This window comes from Chelonoidis abingdonii, chromosome 14 (genome assembly GCF_003597395.2).
Source record: "Chelonoidis abingdonii isolate Lonesome George chromosome 14, CheloAbing_2.0, whole genome shotgun sequence".
NCBI lineage: Eukaryota > Metazoa > Chordata > Testudines > Testudinidae > Chelonoidis > Chelonoidis abingdonii.
Genome location: NC_133782.1, coordinates 6000965 through 6028170, shown reverse-complemented (window position 1 = coordinate 6028170; position 27206 = coordinate 6000965). Strand labels below are relative to the sequence as shown.

Genomic DNA, 27206 nt, shown 5'->3' with positions numbered 1-27206 from the left:
TAAGAGACAGTGATTTGGAAAGCCCACATTACCTTTACGTACAAGCTGGTACTGACCAGGGTAGCAGAGGGGTTGGAGGTGCACTGGCACAGCTGCATGGGGAAGCTTGGAAATCACCCACTAATATATTACTTGACTTCAGCCAGTGTTCTCAGTCACTCTCTTTCACAAGCACTGGCTGAAGTCAAGTGATATATTAGTGGGTGATTTGCAAGCTTTCCCATGCAGCTGTGCCATTTTAAGGCCCATTAATTAAATTAGTTCCCAGCCTGTGCAGCCCTGAGCACCTGATTCCCAGAATCCTTGCTGGAATTCAGTTTCTCCAGCTTGCCTCTTGCTTTGTTCACCCCAGGCGAGCATCAGCCCTGGCAGGCCAAAGGGGCCCATTTGCTGGTGTCAGTCGGATGCTCGCTCCAAAATACCCATGAGCACATTTTCCTGCCAGTGCCAACTGCTTCTCTGTAGAGGTTTCCTAAATCTGACAAGGCCTCAGACCAGTTCTGATTCATACTTTGTCCAGGAGAGCACCAGCCGATCTTATTGCCTGCACCAGAACAGCTCCCTTTTTATTTTAGCGCCTCAGTGACGCTGTGTCATGTCTATAAATGTGCCACTCACAAGCACCCAGGGCCGGCTCCAGCGTTTTTGCCGCCCCAAGTGGCAATCAATCAATCAATCAATAAGAAAAGAAGAAAAAAGCCATGACTGGCAGCAGCATTACCACCGCTGCTTCATTCTTCAGCGGCAAGTCCTTCCCTCCGAGAGGGACTGAGGGACCCGCCGCCAAATTGCCACCAAAGAGCCAGACGTGCCACCCCAAGCACCTGCACTGGTGCCTGGAGCTGGCCCCGCATGCACCTAATGTCCTTGCTATTCTGAGTCCCCCTGCACTGCACATGCCTGTCGAGCCATGATCAATCTAGGGGCTGGGCTTAACCAGTAACCTGAATTCGAGCATCCCTTGTCCTTTGGAGCATTCAAAAAAAAAAATCCGATTCCAGGTCTGAATTTTACAAATGGGCCAAACCAACATCGCACCATAAACACACTGAATTTGGGAGTGAACAGACCCAGCATCCGGATCGGAATTTCGTAGCTTGTTCTTTTCATTCCTGTGATGCCATTGGAAAGGGTTGGTGTTTTGAGTGTCATATTTTTCCCCATGCTGGATATCTTGCAAATAAGTGCCTCACATGCACAGACAATACATGCAGTGGCCGCTTCTCCAGAATAGTGCATGGTTATTATTAAGCTCCCTTCTGGAAGCATGGGACAAGCTCTTATTTTCTCTCGGCAAATGAAATATTTAAAAAATGTTAAATCAAGCTTTAGTTTTAATGTGAAATGTCATGGTGCAGGGATTGACTGTTAACGTGCTAGGTAGGGCCAGGGGTGGCTCTATGTATTTTGCCGCCCCAAGCACGGCAGTCAGACAGCTTATGGCGGTATGCCTGTGGGAGGTCCGTTGGTAACGTGGATTCGGTGGCACGCCTGAGGGAGGTCTGCCGGTCCCGTGCCTTTGGCGTATCCGCCAAATTGCTACTGAAACTGCGGAACTGGCGGACCTCCCGCAGGCACGCTGCCGAAGGCAGCCTGACTGCCACTCTCATGGCGACCGACAGGCTTGCCGGCCCAGGCACGTGCTTGGTGTGCTGGTGCCTGGAGCTGCCCTGGGGTAGGGCAATAAAATGCTGCAGAACATAAACATTAGTCATAATGGTTAGGACTTTTTGGTCTGTGTTTGTACAGCGCCAAGCACCACGGGGGCGTGGGCCATAACTAGGGCTCCAAAGAGCTATGGTAATAATGGACCAAGTGGTGAAGGGCTCTTACCCGGGGAAAAACGTCTCACTGAGCCAAACCCTGCTCTCCTTCCCTGAGTGGTGCCACTGAAATCAGTGACGTCTCACTGTAACCAGACTAGGTCCGTAAATCAATGGAGCTACTCATATGAATGATCTTAGCCCAAGTCAGTCCATGAAAATTTGTCCTGTCTTAAAGTGGGAGAGATTTACAAAGTTCCTCCTAACGAACCCCAGCATAGCAGGATTTACGTAAGCAATTATCTTCGAGAACGTATGGAGGATGTGTGACGACCCAGAAGACCAGAGGACAACCATAGGACCTATCTTTCAAAAGAAGACCTGGCAATTATAGACCACTCAGTCTAACTTCAATGTCTGGAAAGATACTGGAACAAAGGATGAAGCAATCAGTTAGAACCTAGCGGATAACAGAGTTATATGGAATAGCCACCAAATCACACCAAACCAACCTAATTTCTGTCTTTGACAGGGTTGCTGGCCTAGGGAGTGGATGGAAGCAGTAGACATGATGTGACATCTCTTGATTTTAGAAAGGCTTTTTTCACAGTCCCATATGACATTCTCATAAGCAAACTAGGGCAGTGTGCTCTAGGGAAATTACTAAAAGGTGGGGGCAAGACTGGTTGAAAGCCAGCCTCCAAGAGGAATTATCAATGGGCCTATCTAGTGGGGTTCCACACGGGTCAATCCTCGGTCCCCAGCTCTTCAATACTTTCATTAATGACTTGGATAATGGACTGGAGATTATGCTTATAAAATTTGTGGCTGACGCAAAGCTAGGAGGGGTGGCAAGCACTTTGGAAGAGAGGATTCAAATTCAAGCTGACCTTGACAAATTGGAGAATTGGTTTGAAATCAATAAGATGAAATTCAATAAAGACCTAGGAAGGAAAAATCAAATGCAAAACTACAAAACGGGGAATAACTGACTAGACGGTAGCACCGCTAAAAAAAAATATCTAGGGGTCACAGTGGATCATATATTGACTATGAGTCAACAATATGATACAGTTGCGAAAAAGGCTAATTTAATTCTGGGCTGTCTTAACTGGAGTGTGGTATGTAAGACACAGGAAGTAATTGCCCTGATCTGCTCCAGGCCGACGGGGTCTCAAGCTGGAGTAGTGTGTCCAGTTTTGGGCACTGCACTTTAGCAAAGATGCAGCTAAACTGGAAAGAGTCCAGAGGAGAGCAACAAAAATTAAAAAAGGTTTAGAAAAATCTGACCTCTGAGGAAATTTTTAAGAAACTGGGCATGTTGAGTCTTGAGAAAAGATGACTGAGGGGGACCTGATTAGAGTCTTAAAAAATGTTAAGGGCTGTTATAAAGGGGACAGTGAACAATTGTTCTCCATGTCCACTGAAAGTAGGACAAGAAGTAATGGGCTTAATCTCCAGCAAGGGAGATGTAGGTTAGATATTAGGGAAAACTTTCAAACTGTAGGATAGTGAAGCTCTGGAATAGGCTTCCACATGAGGCTGCAGAATCTCCATCATTGTAGGTTTTTAAGAACAGGTTGGACAAACAACTGTCAGGGATGTTCTAAGTCAGTGGTTCTCCACCAGGGGTACATGTGCCCTTGGGGGTACACAGAGGTCTTCCTGGAGGTACATCAACTCATCTAGATGTTTGCCCAGTTTTACAACCGGCTACATTAAAAGCACTAGCAAAGTCAGTACAAACTTACATTTCATACTAACAATGACTCATGTCTACTGCTCTGTATACTACACACCAAATGTAAGTCAATATATTCCAATTGATTTTATAATTATATGGTTAAAAAAGAGAAAGTCAGCAATCGTTCAGTACTCGTGTGCTGTGACACTTTTGTATTTTTATGTCTAATTTTGTAAGCAAGTAGGTTTTAAGTGAGCTGAAACTTGTGGGTACGCAAGACAAATCAGACTCCTGAAAGGCGGACAGTTGTCTGGAAAGGTTGAGAGCCCCTGTTCTAAGTTTACTTGGTCCTGCTTCAGCATAGGGCCCTGGACGTGAGGACATCCCAAGTCCCCTTCCAGCGCCTACATTTCAATGATTTTGCAGTTGCGTGGATACAGCTGGCCACTTTCCGTGAGCAATCTCCTGTCTGCAGGCACAAGCGCAGGGTTGTGTGCATGCAAATACCAGTCTGGCGGCTCCTTAAAAATGCAGCCTTGGTTTAAATAATAAAGTGCTTCTGCTCGTAAAGCAGACTGGGAGCGGGTCAGGGCTTGTCACACTGGGGGCCTGAACTGCCAGTGTCACAGACGCTGTTGCCTTTCAAGATGGACAACAAAGCTTGTCTAGTGGTTAGGAGACTTGCTTAGGCCTTGGGAGCCTGGGCTCAAATCCCTGCTCTGCTACAGATTTTCTGCGGGACCCTGGGCAAGTCACAATCAATTATTTGAAATCAATGGGCATTAGGTTCCTAAATACCTTTGAGGCTCTGAAAATGGGATCTCAGTTGCCCAGCCATACCATGGGGATAACAGACACACACGTGCACACACACACTGTCACTGTGGATGTTGCACCAGTTTATTGGTAAAATTAACACGAAGCCTCACAAACGCTGGAACATGCTTTTCCTTTTAAAGAATTTCCACTGGACCTTAATGGTTAGCATCCAGTCGTTGACATATAAACTCTTACAAGCTGATGTGCAGACGTGCGCCTCAGGGAGAAGATGGCAGCATCCTGGTGACGGGGATGGTTTCTGCGCGATGCACTGAGAGCCTACAATTCATTTCCCAGCCTTTTGGGCCTTCTGGGCCGACTTGGTGACCTTGCCAGCACCACCGCTCTTCTTCTCCACGTTCTTGATGACGCCGACAGCCACGGTCTGCCGCATGTCGCGCACGGCAAAGCGTCCTGTGGGGTGGGGGGATGGAGAGGAAGGAGGTAGCGTGAGAACAACAGGAGTGTGTTGCTGTCTCTTTAACACTTGGAGAGCCCGTTTTCCGATCAGACCTAGAGACTCCTTCTGACCAGTCCATGCCCAGAGCAGGCAGATGCTGGTCAGACTAGAACAGAGGAGGAAGACTACAGATCTCAGCATGCAATTTAGCTGAGACTACAGATCCCTGCATGCGGTTCTCCCTCTATACTCTAGTGGGGCTGTGTGAGGTGTGCACAAATTGCACCTTGCTATTAGCTGTATGAGCAGGTGCACTGTTCTAGGCAAATAAGCAAGGCCTGCAAGTTGCTACAGAGCTGCCAGTCAGGCTCTCAATTGGGAAAGGTACATAGATACCACTTCACTGAACACTTACCCTGTTATTGGTACTTCTGTCCTCGAATTAAGGCGTGAAGGTTATAAGGGAATTGTTGCTGGGCTAAGTAATCTAAACTCATGGTTATTATCAAGCTAGCCTTCGCACTGTGGCTCAGTGAAGTGAAGATTCTGTAATCACCCCATTATTAAAGTGTTACTAGAGATTTGATCTATGCAAGTTGAAGCATTACCACATAAATACATCCTGCTGCATGACAGCATCCAAATGGATCTGCTTTAACACATCCCCCTTTGCAGGAGCTGGGACTCCTTGCCCCAGAAAGATCCATCCTGCTGAGTGCAGTAGCCTGTTCGCGGATGACACACTTTGTTAGCTAGGATTTGATTTGATTTAGACCAGAGAACCCCAAAAATTCACAGCCTGCATCATAAACACTACATCATCAGACTCAGAGAGACTCTAAGTAGCTCAAGTGTCTTTCCAGTTAGGGACCTCCTCACCCTGACGTGACACGTGGTTTCCGGGAGGTAACAACTGACCACAGCCTGGGGAAATAACCAGCCCTGAGCCCCCCTTTGTGGGTGTGTTGAGCAGGAGCAGGAGGCAAACAATGAACCCATTGTCTCACCAAGGGGTGGGTACTGGGAGAAGCTCTCCACACACATTGGCTTCCCAGGGATCATCTCCACAATGGCAGCATCTCCAGATTTCAAAGATTTGGGGTTGTCCTCCAGCTTCTTGCCAGAGCGTCGGTCGATCTTCTCCTTCAGCTCAGCGAACTTGCAAGCGATATGCGCGGTGTGGCAGTCGATGACAGGGGAGTAGCCAGCGCTGATCTGGCCAGGATGGTTCAGAATGATCACCTGGAACACAGAACAAAATGGAGCTCGCCAGGGTACACTGAGGCAAAAACCATGAAGGAAACCCCTTGCCGCTCCCATGCAGCCCACATACACAATACGTTGGGGGGCAGGGAGTGAAGAAGATACTGCCATCTAGTGGCTCACACTCAATGACAATAAGACAGACTTTCATTAACAGCTCTCAGAGTTCTCCCTTAGCTTAAGCGCTAGGAGGCCTGTATTTTGCATGCGGATGGGCCAGCGTTCTAACCCAAGCTCCCTAGGCTGCGCGTGAGTGAGAGATTCATCTGGTAATTGTCTCATCGCTGGAGAATATCCGTTTGTTACAAGCCCTCTCCTGGCCCAGCCTTCATAGAGACCCATACAATCTCGCCTCAGCTCCCCCGCCTTGATGGAGAAACGCCGAAGGGGAAAATATGACAGTTCTAACAAGCAGTAGTGGGACTAGGGTCCACGAAAAGTCAACCATGCCCCGTTTGGGTTTAAACCAGGAAAGTAGAAACATGGCGTAAATGACCCGAAAGGCTGGTATACACGGGTAAATAAAAATTCCCGAAGTTTCAGCTGCGTACATGGGATCCACTAGGCTACAATCCATTATGCTTGCTAAGTGCTGAGTAATGTAGTGCTGTGCACTGTTCAACAGGTGCTGTGTTCCACCCCAGAGGTGGCTACATTTCAGTAGTGGTGAAAGCGATTCTTCTATATGCAAGTACATAGCTTGAACAACAGGTAGTTAAGAGCTCTGGGATCTTTCCAGGAGAAAGGCACTACGTAAAGCCTTCACCTCAAGCTGGCTGTGAGAGTCTCTACCAGCCTCTCAGAAGTGCTGCTGCCTGGGACATCCCTTCTTGGGATGATCTTATCCATCCCGGCAACCTGATGCGCCAATAGACAGGCCTTGGGTTTGTTCCATACCTGTGACCAGAAAGTCCCCAGCTTGTCCATGCATGCGCTGACGGATGTGACTCTCACAGACCCCCATTACCTGATCACTGTTCAATGCTGCTGACCTGAGACGTGAACTGCGCGGCCTCCTGGGGTGGGTCCGACTTGCTGTCCCCGCAGACATTCCCGCGGCGGATATCTTTGACGGAAACATTCTTCACGTTGAAGCCGACGTTGTCTCCTGGCAGGGCCTCGCTCAGAGCCTCGTGGTGCATCTCCACTGACTTCACCTCAGTGGTGATGTTCACTGGGGCAAAAGTCACCACCATGCCAGGCCGGAGGATCCCCGTCTCCACACGGCCCACTGGGACAGTACCGATACCTGCAAGGGAGGAGAGAGGAGGTGACATGAAGACAGCAGAGCTTGAAAGCAATCAGCTTATCATATTCCCAGAGTCCATGGGCCAGACCATTAGCTGGTGGAAAGCACTGAAGTCAGTGAACCTATGTCAGTTTACACCAGCAGAAGATGTGGGACTATTTGCTTATTTAGGGCCTAATCTAGAACCAAGGGTGCAAGATCAGCTACCAGGGCCCCATAGCAATGCCTTGATCTGTGCCTGATAAATGATATCCATTCAGTGCTTTGAGAAACCCTCTACAGCTCAAAGAAGGGACCTCGTAGCCAGACTAGCTGTATGGCCCTAGTCATCCGAAAGAGGTTCCATTCTACCCACGTAAAGCCTCTTGCTTTAAATTCATAGGGACAGGAAAGCAATCTCCTGGCCTGAATATTGCTAAGTGCTTTGACTCCGGACCTGACAACGCACCTGATACTTGCTCAGAATTAGCAACAGAACGAGAGAGGGTATTAACCAAAGGGGGGCCTTTTACCAACTTCCTCCATCTCAAGAGTTTGGAAAATTCCATGAGTTACGTTAAGAAACACCAAAAGAAATGACCTTGTAAAGAGGCCAGGAAGCCTGGCTGGATCCGTCCCTTCCTTGGAGTCAGTTCTCGTACCCCCCTCGGTATTGTTTTCCTCCAAACACTCGTCTTACTCCATGGGAAAACCCTCTGTATCTGTTGCTCATGCCCTTGACTGGGACGCACTAACTAATGACCACGTGATCTGCTGCGGCCGGCTAACAACTAAAAGCTCAGGCCGCAACAATGCACTTTAGGGGAGCAAAATTCAATCCACGCCTGACTTCCACACTGAGCAAGCCCTAGCTAGGGTTAGGGGAGGGGCTACAAACTGATTGTGACAGATTCAGCAGACATTGCCTTGTGCCCTAAACAGGAGGGACTCCTGCAAGATATTTATATCCACTGAGACATCAGTTCACCAGGACAAAGGAGACAGTCTGGCTTAAATATTCCAGACACAGCTTGCCGGGCAGGCTAGCTAACGCGGTGTTACTGATTGACACCGGCAACTGGAAGGCACCCGACTCTGGGGGGGACCAGGTGCCAAGGGGCAGAGAAGGATCTCTCAAGGGCACAGGCTATTGGCTTGCTGATCTGACTTTTTCTTCAGTGAATTTTAGTGCTTGTGCGACACACAGCGTTGGTGACATCGGGGCATAGCACCAGCGGGCACTGGGCAAACTTCCTGCTCCCAGGGAGCTCAGCCACAGCACCTACCTCAGAGCCTCCTTGCTGTCCCGATCCTGGCCTCTAGCACAGTTTTGCCAGGGCACCTCTGACTGGGCCTTGCCGTGCTCACTGCCATTCTGGCCTGCAGCTCCTGTTAAGCACAGACTGACAGCTGTGCAAAGTTCAGTGGCCATTTTATGAGGCAGACACGTGTTCCTAGCAAGGAATCATTAACATGCATTTCCTTTTGGGCCTTAGATCAGATTTCAGCAGACCCCTGTTTCCAGGCACAATCTTGCACCCACAACATTCATGCTCAAAAATTAATTTTGGGTGCAGGTTATGCCCCCAAAAGAAACATTCTGCAAATGCCTCCCTAAATCTCCAGCCTTGTAAAACTAGCCACTGATGGGTCTCTTTGCAATGGTTCTAACTCAATGTTCCCTTTAGCATCTTCCAACCCTTACAGGTTTGATTTTGGGTGGAGTTTGCAAAGTTCATCTAAGTCAGCCCAATTAGACCTGGAAAATGTGGACAATAACTGTGGGAGAAATCTCTGGTCCAACCACCAGAGGGTAGTGTAATTAGGGAGAGAAGACAGCAACAGCTTTGCTCACCGCCGATCTTGTAGACGTCCTGAAGGGGCAGACGCAGAGGTTTGTCTGTAGGGCGGGTGGGAGGCAGGATGGTATCCAGAGCTTCCAGCAGCGACACTCCACTAGCATTTCCTTCCTTACGTTCTACCTTCCACCCTTTGAACCAAGGCATCTAGAGAACAAAAGGGCAGAAGCATGTACTGAGAGGGCCACTTCTCTGCTGCAGAACCCTTCAGACCCAAAGTCCCATAGAAGCGTTCCAGCAGGAGATGAGCCTGCTAGAAACCCCATATCCACGTATGATTCTGGGACAGCCATTCAGCCACTGAATCTGAACTCCATCTCCAGACAGAGAGGCTCATTTCTCTCCAAGAGAACAGAAAGCTCTTTATACGAGCTCGGGTGGCAGTCACCTGCTGATCTGTCTTAATCTGCTCGACCATTTAGCAAAGAGCAATCCTTCTGCCATATCATCCTGTGTGTTAATCTAGATCTGCCTGCCTTAACTCACCAGCTGCTCCAGCAAGGCCTTCCATCCCCCATTCACTCCTCTCATTAAGAGCAGCACACACCATATGTTAGCACAAGTAATCCAGTGACACAGCCTTCTGGGAAGGAAGGACAGTGGACATGTTGGTCTTTTAATTCCCTTTGCATGCTGGGATATGCATGGATAGACTGTTCCCTCCACCCCCAAAACTGTCCCTATTCACCTTTGCCCTGATGACTCACTAAACCTCAGCTAGGGGCAGATCCAAGCCTGCAGACTGCTGGATGCTCTAGAAAGGAGATGCCCTCTATTTTGCGACAAACACAGCAGGCTCATCTATGGGCAGAGTTACAGTGGCTTAAACTACGGGTGCAATTTAAAACTGACATCATTAAACCAAGGAAAAAATCTGCATGGATCCTTGGAAAACTGGTCTCAGCCTGAAGTCTGCGGATCAGGAACAGGGTTAAGCTAAGTCACTCTTAAAATGAAATAAAAGGCATCTACACAGGGGTTTGCCTGGTTTCACCGAACTGGATTAGAACCAAGTTAAACGCATGCAAGTCCAGTGTGTAGAGAAGGCCAGAGAGGGGCATGCATGGGAGGAAAGAGGGAGAAGATGAAGAAAATGGTGAGATGGGCCATTGAGAGGAAAGACAGATGGAAGGGAGTGCTAAAGAGTTGGAAAAGCAAGACAGGCAACCTCAGGGCAGGGCAGGGCAGGGCAGGGAGCGCTGACACGGAAGTGAATGTGCAAGATGCCTTCAAGTGTTGCCAGTTTCTCAAGTACATGAGTCTACTCAAAGCAGCAGGCGTCAGTGACTCTTTAACTGCCTGATTTAATTGGCAGCTTGCTCCGGGCACTGAAGCTAAGCTCCCCCCAGACCTGAATGCCAAATCCTAGCAACCCTCGCGCGGCACCATGCCAGGAAACCCCAGCTTGTGCTTGTAATGCAAATCGAGACCGTGGCTAGCTTCTGGCAGCAAGCGGCACATTCTCAGACCTCCCTTCGTGTTTGGCTCTTTGGCCACCGACACAAAGACAGCGCGGCCACCTGCCAACCATGCAGGACAGAATTCCCAACTGTCAGCTCTCAAAAAGAAAACTCTTCCAGGTGAGCTGCAGCAGCAACACCTCAGCTCAGCCAGAGGGAGCTGAACCTTCGCACAGGCCTGATACCGTCCATCCAATAGACAGCGGTGATACAGGGACATATACCATCAGGTTCCTTTAACCCTGATGTTAGGGGTAACCGGGAAAACCCAGTGAGGGGAGCCCAGGTCTCCCAGTGCATTCTGAGTGCTGGACTTCCTACCCTCCAGAGCGGCTGCAGAGGTGATGCACAGCCCTGCATCTCCCACTGGCCACTTAAGGAAAAGAGCCCACAGAGTGGACTTTTTAGCGTAGCAAGCAGAGGACTGTTATTTTATTATTTGCATTACAAGAGCAAACAAGATCAGCCCCACTGTGCCAGGTGCTGTACAAACACTGGGAGAGGCAGCCCCTGCCCTGAACAGCTTACCCTCTGAAGGGACAACAGGCAAGAGGAGAAACAGGCACGAAGAGGGGAAGTGATTTGCCCAAGGTCACCCAGCCGCTCAGTGGCAGAGACCCAGGCCTGCTGACTCTGAGCCCAGTGTCCTCAGAAAACAGCCCATGCCCTCAGCTTGGAGTCACAAAGGAGAGAGACAGGAGAAGCAGGAGACAAGGTGCCACAGAACTGAGTTACCAGGACCTCATCCATGATTCACCCCCTCTGGAGAGGTGCCTACTGACAGGCTCCTGATTTGGAACCAATGGCCACTCTAGGTGGGTGTTCACCCCCGTGAATGTCAGAGCCATGCTGGTCCGCTTCCCCGTCACTTGGGAGGTCTCTGGGAGCTTCCACCTCTTGCTTCCCTGACGGCTCCGGGTGGTTGGAACAGCCCTCCGCTGCTCCCCATCACAGAGTTCAGTGCAGGACATGCCGGGGGAGGAAGGATGTGAACTGGAGCCATTCCTGGGCTGCTTTAGCTCACACCACAGAAACACTAACCCAGGAACCAATCCCTGTAACAACCTTGTTGCCTCCTCTGTCCCCATATCTACTCTAGCGACACCATCAGAGGACCCAACCACATGAGCCACAACATCAGGGGCTCATTCAGCTGCACATCTACTAATGTGATATATGCCATCATGTGCCAGCAATGCCCCTCTGCCATGCACATTGGCCAAACCGGACAGTTTCTACATAAAAGGATAAATGGACACAAATCAGACATCAGGAATGGTAACATACAAAAGCCAGAGAAGAACACTTCAGTCTCCCTGGACGCTCAAGAGCAGATTTAAAAGTAGCCATCCTTCAACCAAAAAACCTTCAAAACTGACCTCAAAGAGAAAATGCAGAGCAACAATTCATTTGCAAACTTAACACCATTATTTTGGGCTTGAATAGGGACTGGGGGTGGTCGTCTCACTACAAAAGCAATTTCCCCTCTCTTGGTTTTGACACCTCCTCATCAATTATTGGGAGTGGACCACATCCACTCTGACTGAATTGGCCCTGTCCACACTGGTTCTCCACATGTAAGGTAACTCCCTTCTCTTCATGTGTCAGTATATTTACGCCTGCATCTGTAATTTTCACTCCATGCATCTGAAGAAGTGAGGTTTTTACCCACAAAAGCTTAGGCCCAAATAAATCTGTTAGTCTTTAAGGTGCCACTGGACTTCCGGTTGTGGATACAGACTAACACAGCTACCCCTCTGATACGTTCCAGCCCTGGTTGTTCCACAGAAAAGCCTGAAAATGTGACTCCTCAAGGCTCAAAACCAAGACGCAAATAAAAAAGGGATTATTTCCAAGCCAATCGCACGGTTTTGGAAGAGCTGCCTAGTGAGTTTTGTGCCCTGTGGGTTGGCGGTGCAGCCTTGGAGCCCTGCTAGGGTTGCTGGAGGCAGGTGGGTTTTCCTCGGCATGTCTGCCCTTTCAGCACCGCAGGGCCGATAAATGAGTGAACCTTCCTCTGCATCAAAGCTCAGGACTTTGCACCTCCCAGGCTACAGAAACCTTTGGCTCAGACTGTGTGAGACAACGGTGCCATCTGGTGGAAAGTCTCCTTCATTGCCATCACTGACATTCTCTCTGGCATTCCTCCCTGACAGTGACAACACCCCACAGATCATGAGACACCAGAAAGCACAGAACTGTCTACAGTGACATTTCTGCCTGAGCCCCTCATTGCTAGCTCCTCTGCAGTTTCCTGCCCAGAACATTTCCGGTATTTAGGAGGCAGTTCAGTGTCAGAATCCATTAGCTATTCCCCTAGGGGGTGGGATTGGGAGCCATCAGCAAGCAAAATGTCCCTTTAGCCAACAAAGATGGACTTAAACTCTCCTGTTTTCCCCATTCTTCACCCATGTCCACTTCCCAGCACAGACACTCTTGTCTCTACATACTATGGACGTTGCTTGTCCCCTATATCATCAGGGCTTGATTCTCTGCCGCCAGGCACTGTCACCTACAGCTGGGAGTATGCAGGGCTGCCCCTCTGATCTGGTACCACTTCACACCCACTTTGCACAGGTGTCAATGGCAACACAAGTACGAAGCAGCAGAGAAACTGTCTCTCCATGTGATGCTTCCCACCTGGCACCTTCAGGCAGGGCAACACTCACAATTCAGGCCTAGCTCTGAAGTCAGCTACCCCCGATCTTCTTGTGAATGGTCTCCGTTGTGGGGCTTTCTACTGAGATAGGTGTATTCAGGTAGGGCGGAGGCATGGGATGGAAGGAGCTATACTGTGGGAGGGACCCTGGGAAGAATTTGGGTGACCCAGAAATTTGGGTGAGTCATCCGGGAATGCTCACACTCTAGCAAGTCCTCCACTGCCTTCTGAAGGATGCAGCATGAGGACTCCCACCATCTCTACTTGGAGGGCCTCTCGTTGCTCCACTAGGTCCCTGTGCTTGCTTCCAGGTACCTAACCCCCACTGAGGAACCAGCAAGGAGCAGTGACTGCTTTCCATGAAGGGGCTTGAGAGCGACGACCTAATCTGAGGGCCAAGGTTGGCTGGTGAGAATGGAATCCACTCCTGGTAGTCAATGTCCAGGCAGGGATGGGTTAAAAACTACAGTGTGTGGAGGCTAGAGCCTATGCAGGTACAAAGCTGCTAACTGGAGACTATGGCCAGGCTGGACTTTAATTTGTTGGAGAGAGGACTGACCAGCTGAAATCAAGACCAGCTGAGCTGCATTTCTCTGTGCTGCATCCTTTGTGCCCTGGGCCTATAGGGCCAGAAGGGGCTGGTAGACCTGACCTCCTGCCTGCAGGGGCTTGTGCATCTGGTAGACAGAGATACAATAACCACACTAAGGAAAAGGCAGAGAGGACTGCTACCATTGATTAAAATGGCTCAGCCTCTCTAGGAAACTGCACAGCTCCCAAGCCCCCTCTGCTCTGGCAAGTGACTGTGCCTGGAGGTGCCTCTGCTTCTGTGCGGCAGGAAAGATCGAAACCACAGTGGTTGGCAGCCAGCCCTGCACCTGCCTCCTCCTCCAGCCGGTGCAAGAAAGAACGAGTATCAGTTTCCAGACTGAGTTTCATGCCTTTGTCCAAACTACTGGCGAGGACGGAGAGAGCAATAGTCCAGCAGTCTCCAGTCGCAGGATTTGGTGTGATCACCGGGCCTTCCCAGGAGCCACTCACTCCCACACAGGGGAAATTCAGGGAAGAAGCCCCAGATCCTTTACAGCTCATTCTGCAGAACTGCTCAGCAAGTATTTCTAAAGGAGAGGACCCTGGGGTGGGCAGGAGAGTGTGGAGACACTGCCTGATCCACCGCCTCTTTCATTACAAATTAAACACTGCCTTCAGGGCTATATCAAGGAACCGATCTTTAAAGGGGCTTGCTGCTCATCAGCTGGTCCCAAAAGAGCCTGATACAGGATTGCCAGCCACCAGGGTAAATGGCCTCTGCTCGAGACACCTAAAATAGGCTTCTAAGAGACAGAAAGCTGCAAAGGGAAGGGAAAAGCCAAGTTCACATGCCCACTGAAATCCATTTCTCTACTAACTTCAGTGAGCTGCAGATCTGCCCCCGCTGTGTAGAACCAACAGAGGCCTAGGAATTGATGTTCAGTGGAATACATTATATTTAACCTGTAAACTGCTGGGGACATGCTAAATCAAGCACTCCACTGGCCTGTTCTAGAAGCGTTGGTTTGACAGCACGAGCACTTAAACAAGCTCGGAATGGAAGTGGGGTGCCAAGACGGCTGAGAGCGTAGCACAGAACCTTCTGCCGGCCAGTGTATGTTACTTTCAATCTCCTCACTGCATCCAAAGTAGGAACTGGGGAGTGGTCCAAAATGACGGTCTCAGGAAGATCTCCTGCAGCAAATGCAGCCAGGCTGTGTCCTATTTTATTTGGATGAGGCCACTCCATGGCATTGAGGACAATGAAGCTGCCAGGGGTTCTAGCGGTTTCATGGATTCTCATCCCACAGGAGCTGCACACTCAGAGCATGTGACTTCAGAGCATGTGACTGCCTTGTGCTTTAATGGAACCCAGCCAGAAAATGGAGGTGAAAAAAACAAAATTAAGCCTTTACTGTAAGGGGGGAAAACCCAGATGCTGCTTCTCGCGAGAACCCTCCTAGGAGAAGTAGCGGTAGGGGGTGCTAGTCTGAACTTTTGGGTAAGAGATAAGATTTAGGTCCTGGTCATTTGCAGAGCCTGATCCTGCAAATTGCTGTGGTCACTGGCTGCAATCCAACGAAGTCAGCAAGCAAGACTGAAGTCAGTGGCATTATTCATACTCTTAAAATTAAGCATGGGCTTAAGTGCTTTGCTAGATTGGTACCAGAGCGCTCAGCACCTTGCAACAGCTCATCACTCAGCCTGATTGAGCCAATGCTAAGGGTCTTGTGGTGCGTTCATGAGGGTAAGAGTGTTAAAATTCTACCCACCCACACTCCCGCTGCAATTTCAATCGACAGGGGCATTCTGATGTGCTGTTCAAACAGCTGCTGGCCACCTGCCCCAGAGACAGCTGCCTCTGTCTGGTATGGGAAAGCTATTTCTGCATATAAGCTTGGCACACTAAGGAGTAGCGTTTATATTAGAAAATGCTATTTGGATGAATGGGGCCAGCCCACTCTCAAGTAAGTTTAAAAAAAAAAAAAAGCCCTGCACGCCACAGCCTCACTCTGCACCTCCACCGCCCGACCTATTAATAGGAGGATTGCTCAGTATCATCTTCCCAACCCAGCAACTGGTGACATTTGGAAGCCTGTCTAACATGAGTCTAGTCAAGAACCCTTGGTACTTCCCTTGTAGTGACCAAGACGGACCATACCCCAGCTTCACGGGGAGAGGAAGAGACTCTCTAAAGTCCAAGGGGACAAATATTCTCCTCTAAGTTAAGCGTGGTCCTCTTCTGACCAGTTTGTCCTATGGGGGTTCAATGATGTTCAATGATGCACATCCCTCCTTTAACCGATGTACTTAGGATAATGTACCTGAGCTTCTCATAGTCTTTATTTTCACAACAGCCCTGTTTGTAAGGACAGTGCTTTTATCCACCTTCTTATAGGTGGGGAACAGTTGCACCAGGGAGGCTAAATGACATGGCCAAGATAACCTGGGTACTCTGTGCCAGACCAGGGAATTGAACTGAGATCTTACAGATGTCAGGTCACAAGCCCAACCACCGGAGCCTTCTTCCTCTTGGGTAGTGGTTAGTTTTCTCCCACCAAAAAACTTCACTATAGGAGCGTCACTATCCTAGGAGACAGGCTGTCTGACAAAGGTGTGCTGACAACGGCAGGAGGCCCCTGCAAAGCCCTATTGTCACACCCGCCAGGGAACAGCTGCTGCAAGATTAAGAGCTTAGACATTTCTGTTTATCATGGGGAATGGCAACTTCTCTTCTCCTCCCATCTCAGCTGAGCAGAGGAGGGGGTGAAGTTAATTTTCATATTTTGATTTTGCCATGCAAAACAAACAAACAAACAAACAAACATGATAGCCTCCAAGACATGCCATGGGGTGGCCATGGGGTGCATCTGGGGAAGCCAAGAAGTGGTCCTGCCATGTGGCAGTGTACAGAACAGGCTCACCACTAGGCCATATGCCTTATAGGGGAAGGAGCTGCTTCTGGTACAATAAACCGTCCCTGAAATAGCTCTTTTCATTCTAGGTACTACATCATCAGAAAGGTCTGGACAAAGCAGGTTCGGAGGAGATCAGTGGGATGAAGGACTGATTTAGGAAGGAAGAGTGAATGAGCTACATATGCACAGCTTGGGGCAGTGAGGGCTAAGGGGGAACAGGAGAACAATCTAGCAGTATGTCCAGGATGTACCTGCTGAGGAAGGAGAGGGATTCTCTAGCATAGTACATGACATACAACTAGGAGGAATGGGAACAAATTTAGACAGAAATGGACATTTAGAATTAGTGTCAGGAAATTCTTCCTCTGTTGGTCTCTGAATGGTTTCCAAAGGGGAGCAGTGAAGCTCCACTGCTTGGGTCATTTAAAACTAGGGCAGGCATAACCCTAGCTAATGTCCTGTAGGGAACAATCCTGGATGATCTGATGGACCATTACTTTCATGACTAACTGCTTGAAGAGTCTTGGGTTGCCTGAGTAAAAGAGACTTATCCAGTGACACACACATACAGTGAATCAATGTCACACACACACACAAATTAATGTGTGGCTGCTGTATTGACACAGACACGTCTGGAAGAATTTCCCAGTGCTTGATAGGCAGAAACTAGACTGAATAAAGGGAACCATTCCAAGGGCATGACCTAGTTTGTGTTATTTCACTGAACAAACAGTGCATGAAAACGTATTATGCTCCCCCTGGGTTTGACAACCGCTTTGGATGGAGGTGGTTGCTAGGAACCAAAGGCCTTCAAATTAAATCCCTAAGGAGAAGTCACTCAAATCAGCTCCTGCAGCTGTTTACACTTATCTGCCTTGGTATTAGTCCAACGTAGGACGATAATCAGGGCCCTGAACACTAGGCCCACTTACATTTGGCCAGCTTGATTAAAGCTGTGGGACAAAGATCTATTTGTGCAACACAGGCCGTTTTGCATCACAGGGGTGCATGCAATTTGCATTCATTTTGCATAGCACAACGGTCAACCTCAGCCTGGACTTTAGCAGCTTTGAGGAGGCAAGTCTAGTAACGCACCCACGCACACTTACATTGGGAGATGGCTCCAGCATGTTGTCCCCATGCCACCCGGAGATGGGCACGAAGGGGACTGTGGCAGGGTTGTAGCCGATCTTCTTGATGTAGGCGCTGACCTCCTTGACGATCTCATCGTAACGCTTCTCGCTATACGGTGGCTCTGTGGAATCCATCTTGTTGATGCCCACAATGAGCTGCTTGACACCCAGCGTGTAGGCCAGAAGGGCATGCTCACGGGTCTGCCCATTCTTGGAGATGCCAGCTTCAAATTCACCAACGCCAGCGGCAACAATCAGCACGGCACAGTCAGCCTGGGAGCAAGAAAGACAGAAAGCAAATTAGGTGCTGCTGCCAGCCCAAAGGAGATCTGTCCTCCGCTGCTTTGTCCTTGGTTCCTCTTGCATGAGAAGGTTTATAATAACCTCTCCATGCAGGTTCCCTCTCTGACCTGACTGCTCCCACTAACCTACAAGATAAGTAACAGCATCCTCATCTTGAAAGTACGCCTCCTCTTTCACATCCTGTCAAGCCAGCTCTCCCCCATTAGGAAATTATTTGCTATTGTACTAGGGAGAGACAACAGTCTTGCGGTAAAGGCCATAGCCTGGTTCTTGGGAATTCTAGGTTATAGTCCTGCTGTTGCCACAGGTGATCTTCAGCAAGTCGTTTATTCTTTTGTTCCTCAGTTCCCTATGTGTAAAATGAAGCTAATAATACTTCCCTGCCTCACAAAGGTGTTGTAAGGGCACGTTCATTAATGCATGTGCAGCGCTCACCTGCAAGTGACTGGGGGGCCACCTAGAAACCGAAACGGTTTCTCAGACCCTGTTGATCCTTTCAATCTCTCCTTGCTTGTGGGTGGCTGCCCAGTGCACCCCAGAATAGGGTAAGCCTGTTCCTATCCAACACTTCTCTCTGTGGAGCTTGTCGAGGATTAAATACTGCTCCTAATTACATCAGTGGGAGTATTGCCAGGGATTTTAATAGGCCCAAAATGAGTACTCCTGAGTTTTTCGAGACAGGCATTGCCTGAGCAGGTGCTACGGAAACTCCAACCCATATAACTCGTGTGCCAGTTGAGCTTGGTCTTGTGACATGGGCTGGGGACCAGGACAAGACCGTCCAACTCAAGTTCACAGCAGGGGCCTGATTTAATGCCCGTTGAAGCCAATGGAAATCTTCCAACTCACCTCAATGGACTTTGAATCAAACCCCATGTGCACAAACCCATTATACCATTATCTATGCCCTCTCCCAGGCAGGAGTTTTCTCATGACCCCGTTCCATCCTCTGCTGCATATAGGGACTACAACGGAAGTTGCCTGCAGACATGAGAAGGCAGTACATGACTCCAGCTGAGCATCGCGATATTAATTTCACAGGACATAGGTTATGTAACTCCACGTTGTCAAAGCTAGGGCTCATCCAACTCCCAGTGAAATCAGTGGAATGATCTCTGTTGTCTAAAACGGGACCCAGATGAGTTCTGTATGCTGAGCGGCAGAATGGGAGCATGTTAGGGATCAAAGCAAAATTCGTCTTCACAATTGCAGTGGGTCACTTTGTGAGACCAAAAAGCCACAGCAAAGGCTCACCTGGGATTCCCATTTAGTCCAACAGAGGCCATGCATTTCGTGTCACGTAACGAAGTGTTGCCAGCCAACATTTCCTGCTCGCAGGTGGACTCCGACGACTGCTATATTTTGTCACAGCGATCTAGAGAAGTAGCTCCAGGGCCTGAACTGGAGAGTTGCTAACCATAACAGGAGTTTGCAGCTGCTCAGCGCCGCTCAGAAGCAGGCCTGTGGTAGGGACTGCAAGGTGGTGTGTGATTCCCAAGGCACTGCAACCCAGTTTTGCTCAGGGTGCACTTCTCATTTTGAATATTCATCCTTCTCAGGCCAGTCCGAGTCTAATGATATTATGTGTCGCTTGGCAGCATTGTGAGGGTCAGTTAATTAATAACACTCTGTGTTTCGTTAGCACCTTCATCCGAGGATTTTAAAGCACTTTACTGACCTGAATTATTACTATGGGATTCCCTCTCCCCCGGCCCTTTCCCACGGTCCCTCTGGCTGCAGAGAGTTCTGTAACCACTGTTGGCCATGGAGGGACAGTTAGCTCAAACTGGGAGGAAATCAAAAAGGGGGAGAGGCTTTGAGATTAGTGGGTGGGCCTTGCCAGACACAGAAAGGCCCCATGCACATTGGTTATCAGTGAGTGTTTCTACAGCACACTGTACTGCCACCATGGGAAGGAAGTTACTGGGCTCAATACTGGGGTACTGGCGTGAAATTTAATGGCCGCTGATATACAGGAAGTCAGATCTAATGGTCCTTCTGGCCTTAAACTCTAAGAAACATTAAGTTGCAGCTGGGGTTGCACCGCTATACATTCCAAATACAGAAGGAGGTTGTGGGTTTGGCATTTCTGGATTTTTTTTTTTAAATGGTGCAGCATGATGTGCAGATGAAAGAGCTTCCAGTTGTTTCAATCTGCATCTGCTGGATTCTGAAATGAAATCTGGTAGATAGAAACCCCCTCAAGTTAGGATTTCAAAAATATGCATGGGCACCCCCATCCATCCTGTACCCCAGGGTGTCACCCAGCTACCCTGTCCCCTTCCCAGGTGCTGCCCACCAGCATGGTACATTTGCACTTTTAAGACCTACAATCCTTCTATTCCTCCTCTCATTGTTCTCACCTGTGAGGTCCCTGTGATCATGTTCTTGATGAAGTCTCTGTGGCCCGGGGCATCAATGATGGTGATGTAGTACTTGGTGGTCTCAAACTTCCATAGGGAGATGTCAATGGTGATACCACGCTCACGCTCAGCCTTCAGCTTGTCAAGCACCCAGGCGTATTTAAAGGAGCCTTTCCCCATCTAGCAAGTGATAAAAAAAAAAAAAAAAAAAAGAGGAAAGCACCTGATGAGAAGAAACCTGAGCCCAGAAACAAGGTCAGCGGATGATGCGGCATCCCAGTAACCTGCCTTCACGAGCTCAGAAACCCAGCTAGGGAGAAAAGTTGCAAACATTAAAGACAAAACCCTACTGAATTCAATGGCAGCAGGCCCAGGTCCTTAATCTGTATTGAAGGAAATATGCTCTTCTTTCAGGCAAACAGGACATGATAGTAAAGAATTATGGTGCAATACTGGAAAAATCCCTGACCCAATATTGCTGTCTATTAGGTGAAACTGTGCAACACTGCTGGCTAACAGGAAACACTGTTTCTCAATCCAGAAGTCCAGGTGTCGGTGTAGTCAGCCAATAGTTGAAATGAAAACCACCACAGTATAATGCCTGATAGATTAAATCAATGAGATGATGATGGGATGTTGTTGGCTGCTGCACAAAAGAGCAATGTGATGTTGCTACGTGGTGGATGAATTCACGGGCAAACCTATGCTATAATATTGCTGACTAATGGATGAAATCGTGGCCAGAGATATCCAGTGCATAAAACCATGCTGTGTGGGGCTAATCAAAGTAAATACCACCATGGTGTGACAGGCCTTGCTCATAGGTAAAGTCATGCTGTGATTTTTTAGCTAATGAGTAAAATCATGTTTTCTTTGTTGTACTGCTTTTCAATTTAGCATTATGCCCACATATTAGTTCATTACCTGTGTCTCCCCCTCACGTCTCAATCTACATATATGCACATAGCTGGGGAAGCCACTAAATTAGGTTTTGCCATGTGTTGGGTCCATCTTCCTCCCTCTGGCCTCTTCTGATGCCAAATCTTGAACAGAGCCTTCTGAAATCACACCAGTAGGGGGAGCTGCTCTTTCCCCACCTGCATTGGAGTTGTGTGCATCCCTCCCCAAGTGTGAACCTTCTACCAATGAAAGTGAAGTCTCAGAGAGAGGGGTGGGGCGGGGAGATTTAGCCTGCAACAGGCTCTCTGACTGAGATGCACTGTAGTTACTTGGCTGTTGCCTGGCAGTGCTTGCAGAAATAAAGGTGTTAATGTTCATGGATATTCCGGTCTTTAAAAACACCTGAAATATTCTAAATCAAAAAAATAGACCTTATCTAGAGAATTAGGTCATTTGCCATGGCATGCTTCTCCACTTCCTATGTAGTTCTCAAGAGCATAGCAAATACCACAGCAGATTCATCTAGTCCAATATCCTGTCTACAGTAGTCATCAATACTAGATGCTTCAAAGATAGGTGCAACAAACTGCATATGGGGTAATTACGGATGATCCCCCCACAGTGGAAGTTTCTTCCTAACTACAGGCTGTTAGTTGTTGCTCATGTCTTGAGATATGAGAGTTAATATCGCTGCATAAAAGTTTATCCTCCCTAACTTAACTGTGGATGTTCTGCTACTGTGTTCTGTTAGGTCCATTGCCATCAGAGTCAGTGGAAAAATTCCCATTAACTTCAGTGAACACTGGATCAAGCCCTTAGACAGCTGCCATGTTCCATCCCAGAGACAGAGCCGTGATTCCCCTGGGCACGATTTGTGGAGTATAAATTATTAATGGAGTGCAGACTGCTTACACAGATTTATCTTGGGAATGACTTTGCATCTGGCTACAGAGGGCGATGGGCATAGTCCTAAAATAGTTGAAGAACCTACTCCTTGCTACATGGAAATAAACTGCCACACCAAGCAAACAGAAAGCCTACCTCTTCTGAATAGGTAGGGATGAGTTTCCATGCATTTCTAAAAGTGCATCTTCACATGTCCTTAGCTATCTATTGGTGGCACTGGAAAAAGCTATACAAAGAAAGGAAGGTCCCAAGCAGTCCCTGTGTCCTTACAGCGAATTTACAAGGAATTCAGATTATAATCGGGATCTGAGCAAGTGCTAACAGTTTAACTCCTTCCAAGCTTGCATACTTATTTGTCTAGCATATTATTAGAAATAGAAAAGGACAGCCGTTATTCTTACTGCAAATAATTACTGTTTGAAATAGTGTGGCAACATCAGAGAAAAGTACCAGAGAAACTGCTTTAGCTAGTGGAATTTATTAATAACAATACATAGATCTCATATAGCACTTTTCATACGAAGTGCTTTGCAAGAGATGGTATCAATAACCCCATTTCATAGATGAACAAACTGAGGCATAGTGTGAGGAAGGTCACAGGTAGAGCTGAGAAGAGACCTCAGGTCTCTGGCCTCACAGACCACTGTTCTGCTTGCTTAACCATAGTGCTTGTCAAACTGTATCCTCCCAGAAGAGCAGACTGAGATTTGAATCTAGTTGGAACGTATTTGGGATGGTTCATACCCTCATCTCTATAGACCATACCTTCAACATACAACTGTGCCTTCTTATCTGATACCTCACAACGTTCTTCCTCACTCAGAAAAAAACACATTGAGAATCATCAAAGAAAGAGGGTTATTTGCTTACCCCCCCCAAACACACACACAAAGGGTGGGGGAGGGGCTGGACCTTCCAGATAAGTGCTGAATCACACTAAAACTTACAATGTCATGCATAGCTTGAAGACAAATGTGAGCCTTTATTTAACAAACAGATCCCCCACCATCCCCCAGGTCCCTTTCACTGGGTATATTCAATTACCCAGAACCAGTGCAGAAAAAAACCCCTGTATTATCTAGCTTTGCACAATAAGTCCACTGTTAAATACCAGAAACTGCGTGATATTTCTCAGTTAAGCTAAGCATCAAGGACAGTTATGTTCTGAGATCAAAAATAATGAATAAAGAAACCTTCCAAGCTACTACAACCTCTGTTCTCTAGTGAAATAATTCTCTCTTTTTAAAAAAAAAAAAAAAAAAAAGGGAGAAAAGATAAAATAGTACCGAAGGTGGGGGGAGCAGTGGTGGCTGTCATTTTGTTTTGTTTTTTTATTCATGCAGGCCTCCATTTCCTCCTAATGCAACTTAGTCAAAGAAAAAACCCTCCACAGCCCTGCATCAGAAAATGGAGTCTGGAAGCTCAGTCAATAGGCTATTAATAGCAGCTTCTAGCCCCTGCATATTCTGGCAAGTCAGTGAAAGTGTCCGTTCAATTCAAGTGGCTGCAGTCACATCTAGAACAACCTAATTATACTGCGTCTCACTCATCGGTACAGGACAAAAATATCTACCAGAACAGCACAGGCCATTTTAAAACAGAGTTTAGACATACAATGCAGCTCCTGCTGAGAGAGTTGCAAAGGGAACTGATGACAAGGTAGAGAAAAAGTGGTTTGTCCTGGACGTTATTCCATAAATGCAAAGGGTTAAGAGACAATCACCAAAATGTCTGTTCAAGACTGGCAGCTCGAAAAATGCTGCCATTTTTGTATATTACATATATTGAATTTTATAAAGAAAAATCAAAGCATATATGCATCAAAGACACAGATTTATGATGGCCACAGACCTTTTGAAAAATGCATCAAGGCTCCTAATGGTTCATTTCACTAGAATTTACCATTGCCACGTTCTGAGCTCTTTTAATTTAAAAATGTCATTCTGCAAAGGTATTCCTTCCCTTTTACTCTATGTATCTTCCCTTGTTATATGCTTTGGCTTTGTATGTTCTATGGTGAAGGCCAGATAAATGCATTTATTATTATGCTGCTGTTATTATTGTCTTTATAAAAGAAATCATAAAATCAAATGAAGTAACACATTATTTCAGACCAGATTTTCTACTTTGACAGCTACTGTCAAAACTACAGACAAGATCCCAAACCCAAGAATGTAAATCAGTTTTACCAGACTGGATCAGACCATCTACCCAGTATCTAGTCTCCAACAATGGCCAAGACCAGCTGATTCAGAGTACAATGAAAGAAATCCTAGAGCGGGCAATAATGGAATAATCTCTTCCTAGGGAAAACTTCCTTCTAGCTCCCAATATTTACATGTTGGCTTATGCCCTAAAGTACAAGCATTCATCTCCAGAAACTTTATTCTTTTAAAGGTATAATATGTTACCCTGTAAATCTCCCATATATCTTTCAAATCATGCCCAACTCTTACTCGCATTGGTATAACGTGGCAATGAGTTCCACAGCCATCTGGAAGACCCAGAGAAAAGGGTGCAAAATGCCAAATCCAAAATGTCCTCTTTTACCAAGGCCAGAAGAGTTGGAAAGGTCCAAAGGCAAAGGGATATTGAGAGAATAGGAACAAAGGAAGGCAGAGGAGTAGAGGGAAGGTTGAGGAGAGGCACAGGAAGAAGGGAGGAAACGTAGGGAACAATCCTGCACTGGCAGGGGATAGATTGGATGATCTACGGGGCTTGTCCATCACTCATTTGCTGAGGAGGGAATAAAGGGGAAGGCACGGGAGGATCAGAGGCCTCACCTCAGCAGCTTCCTTCTCAAATTTCTCAATGGTCCTTTTGTCAATGCCCCCGCATTTGTAGATGAGGTGCCCAGTGGTGGTGGATTTCCCAGAGTCCACATGTCCAATGACGACAATGTTGATATGTGTCTTCTCCTTCCCCATCCTCTTGGGTTATATTGGAAAGGGCCGACGCTAAGCAAAGGAGCAGAAGGACAGCTGCGTTTTTTTGTGGAGGCTGGGGAGAGACAAACAAGAACATCAAAAGAGTCTAACAGCAACAAGACCCAGGACAACCAGACCTTCCCAGCAGCTTCACCCAGGCTGAGTCTGACAGCCACAATGACAACACTGTGTAGCTATTTAGACATATTTTTACCTTCTGCCTCCTGAATTAAGGCACACTCTTCCCAGATACCAGCAAGCTGGATGTAGGCCAGACGTAGTCAGGTTAGTCTGTCCACCTCCTTTTTTTGCAGCAGTGATGGAGCCTGCCTGCCTCGGGAGTTGCTGTGGCTGATGCTAACTCCACTCATTTTGTATTCCTGTATGCTGTGTAAACCCTTCCAAGCCCCATGCAAGTCACCATCTTTTCAGCCTTTGCAAGCAAGCCAAAGATAGGTGATGAGACTGCTCGTTCAAAGTGACACATCATAGGGGCCCCAAACATATTATCCTAGTTAGCCCTTGAAACCCTGCCAGACCGACAGCCTCACTTACAGGGGGTTGTTACTGATTTATTCTTGGTGCTTCTGTGTTAAAAATTCCAGTGATTTCTAAGCACTGCCTCCATTTCACGCACTGCTCTGCTCTCCGAGGAGCTCTCAGACATTCATTCTTGCCTAGGCTTGTCTCAACAGAGATCCTATAAGATACTCAATTCCTTTCTGGTTCCCCATGGACTGAAATCTCCCAAGGAACTCGTGGTTAGGATGACAATACGATGCCCACAAAAGGGAACAGACAAAAATAACCCATGCTCAGCCCTCTCCCCCTGAAGGTGAAATGGAAGCAGCCTGGGAGCTTGTAGAAAACTCAGCAATGCCATCAGAGAACGCAGTAGGGAGTTTTCTTCCACACATCACGATAAAATTGAAGAAGAGGTATAGAAAGAAGGTATAAAAGCAATACACCCAGCTATCTGCCTCAGCCTCTCACAGGACCCTGCAGCGCTGCACCTGCTATAGTAACTGTGCAGAATACGAGCCTAGTCCACTGACTAATAAAAATTAATTTCTTTTAGCCACCCTTAAAGTTAAAAGAGGTCAGGGAAAGTTTGCTGGTGTAATACAGATTCCATCATGCACTCTGTTATATCCCTTGAGACCAGCCTTCCAGGACAGGAGCAAACCCCTCCACCTTTTTACCCTTCATGGACCTGGCTGGTATCATTAAATCAGTTATGCTAATACACATTATAAGCCAACAAAAACGAATGCAGCTCTTTGAAGTGGGTGCATCCCACGTCCTCCTGCTGCAACACATTCAAGATAAGCAACCTCCAATGGTTTCAGAAACCTCTCGACCGCATTTTTTTTCAGGGTTAAAGATGCTAAGTGCCTTTATTTACAAGCGGGTAGGAGGGTCCGGCATCTTGGGCTGGAAAATCTAGTTCTGTGCAAGCTCTGCCAACGGTCAAAACCCCCACATACCGCACCTGATGGAGTCTGGTGACAGCCTCCCCTTCTCTGCCCCTCCCTCTGGGTTATTCTTAAACCCGGGCTGCCCCAGACTGGGCTAGTTCAAAGCAGTTATGGGCTAATATTCCATTTCTTAAGCCTTCCCTAGCACCTAACATGCTGAATTCTACCCCAGCCATCTTTTCCGAGCGATCTGCAAATCCCAGATGTTTGCATTTCTTCCCTCCCTTTCCTCACGGGTGTCACCACAAGGTCAAACCCAGCCGCTGCCCCCCTGGCCCGATCTCCTTCTCTCCCCCCACCCCAGCCTGGGAGCCGCTCCCAAGCGCTGCAAAGCCCCTAGCGCGGCGAGCTCGGACGAGACGCACTCGCCAGCCGCCGCAATGGCACTGCCCTGACCTCGCAGCTTACGAGCGGCGTCAGCAGCGAGCAGACAGGACCAGCTCCTGCGCTCGGCTCCGGGGCAGCCTTCGCCCCGCTTCCTGAGCCCCTTTTACTCCGCATCGCCGGCAGCCACGGCTCGCCCTTCCTCGCTGCCCGGGCATCACCCGCTGCAGCGCCTCCTCCCACCCCGGCCCCGGCTGCAGCCCCGCGCCCTGCAGGCGGCCCTGGCCG

General features: G+C 48.1%; 1 protein-coding gene across 1 annotated transcript; it reads right to left on the bottom strand.

The window, feature by feature from the left end:
* Nucleotides 1-4325: 4325 nt before the first annotated feature.
* EEF1A2 (eukaryotic translation elongation factor 1 alpha 2) lies at nt 4326-25218 on the bottom strand. The gene is made up of 7 exons (XM_032766375.2): nt 24973-25218; nt 20384-20563; nt 17694-17990; nt 9013-9163; nt 6922-7178; nt 5674-5908; nt 4326-4680 (listed from the first exon to the last, which is right to left on the bottom strand). Exons 1-7 carry the CDS (start codon nt 25114-25116, stop codon nt 4553-4555), a joined length of 1392 nt encoding a protein of 463 aa, XP_032622266.1. The 5' UTR covers nt 25117-25218; the 3' UTR covers nt 4326-4552.
* Between the last annotated feature and the right edge of the window lie 1988 nt (nt 25219-27206).

Excerpts from the sequence above, each read along its gene's own strand:
- EEF1A2 (XM_032766375.2), bottom strand. The coding sequence starts at position 25,116 with ATGGGGAAGGAGAAGACACATATCAACATTGTCGTCATTGGACATGTG. Across the intron at positions 7,179-9,012 it reads GGACGTCTACAAGATCGGCG|GTATCGGTACTGTCCCAGTG; the intron begins GTGAGCAAAGCT and ends CCTCCCTTGCAG. Across the intron at positions 4,681-5,673 it reads CTCCCAGTACCCACCCCTTG|GACGCTTTGCCGTGCGCGAC; the intron begins GTGAGACAATGG and ends CCCACCCCACAG.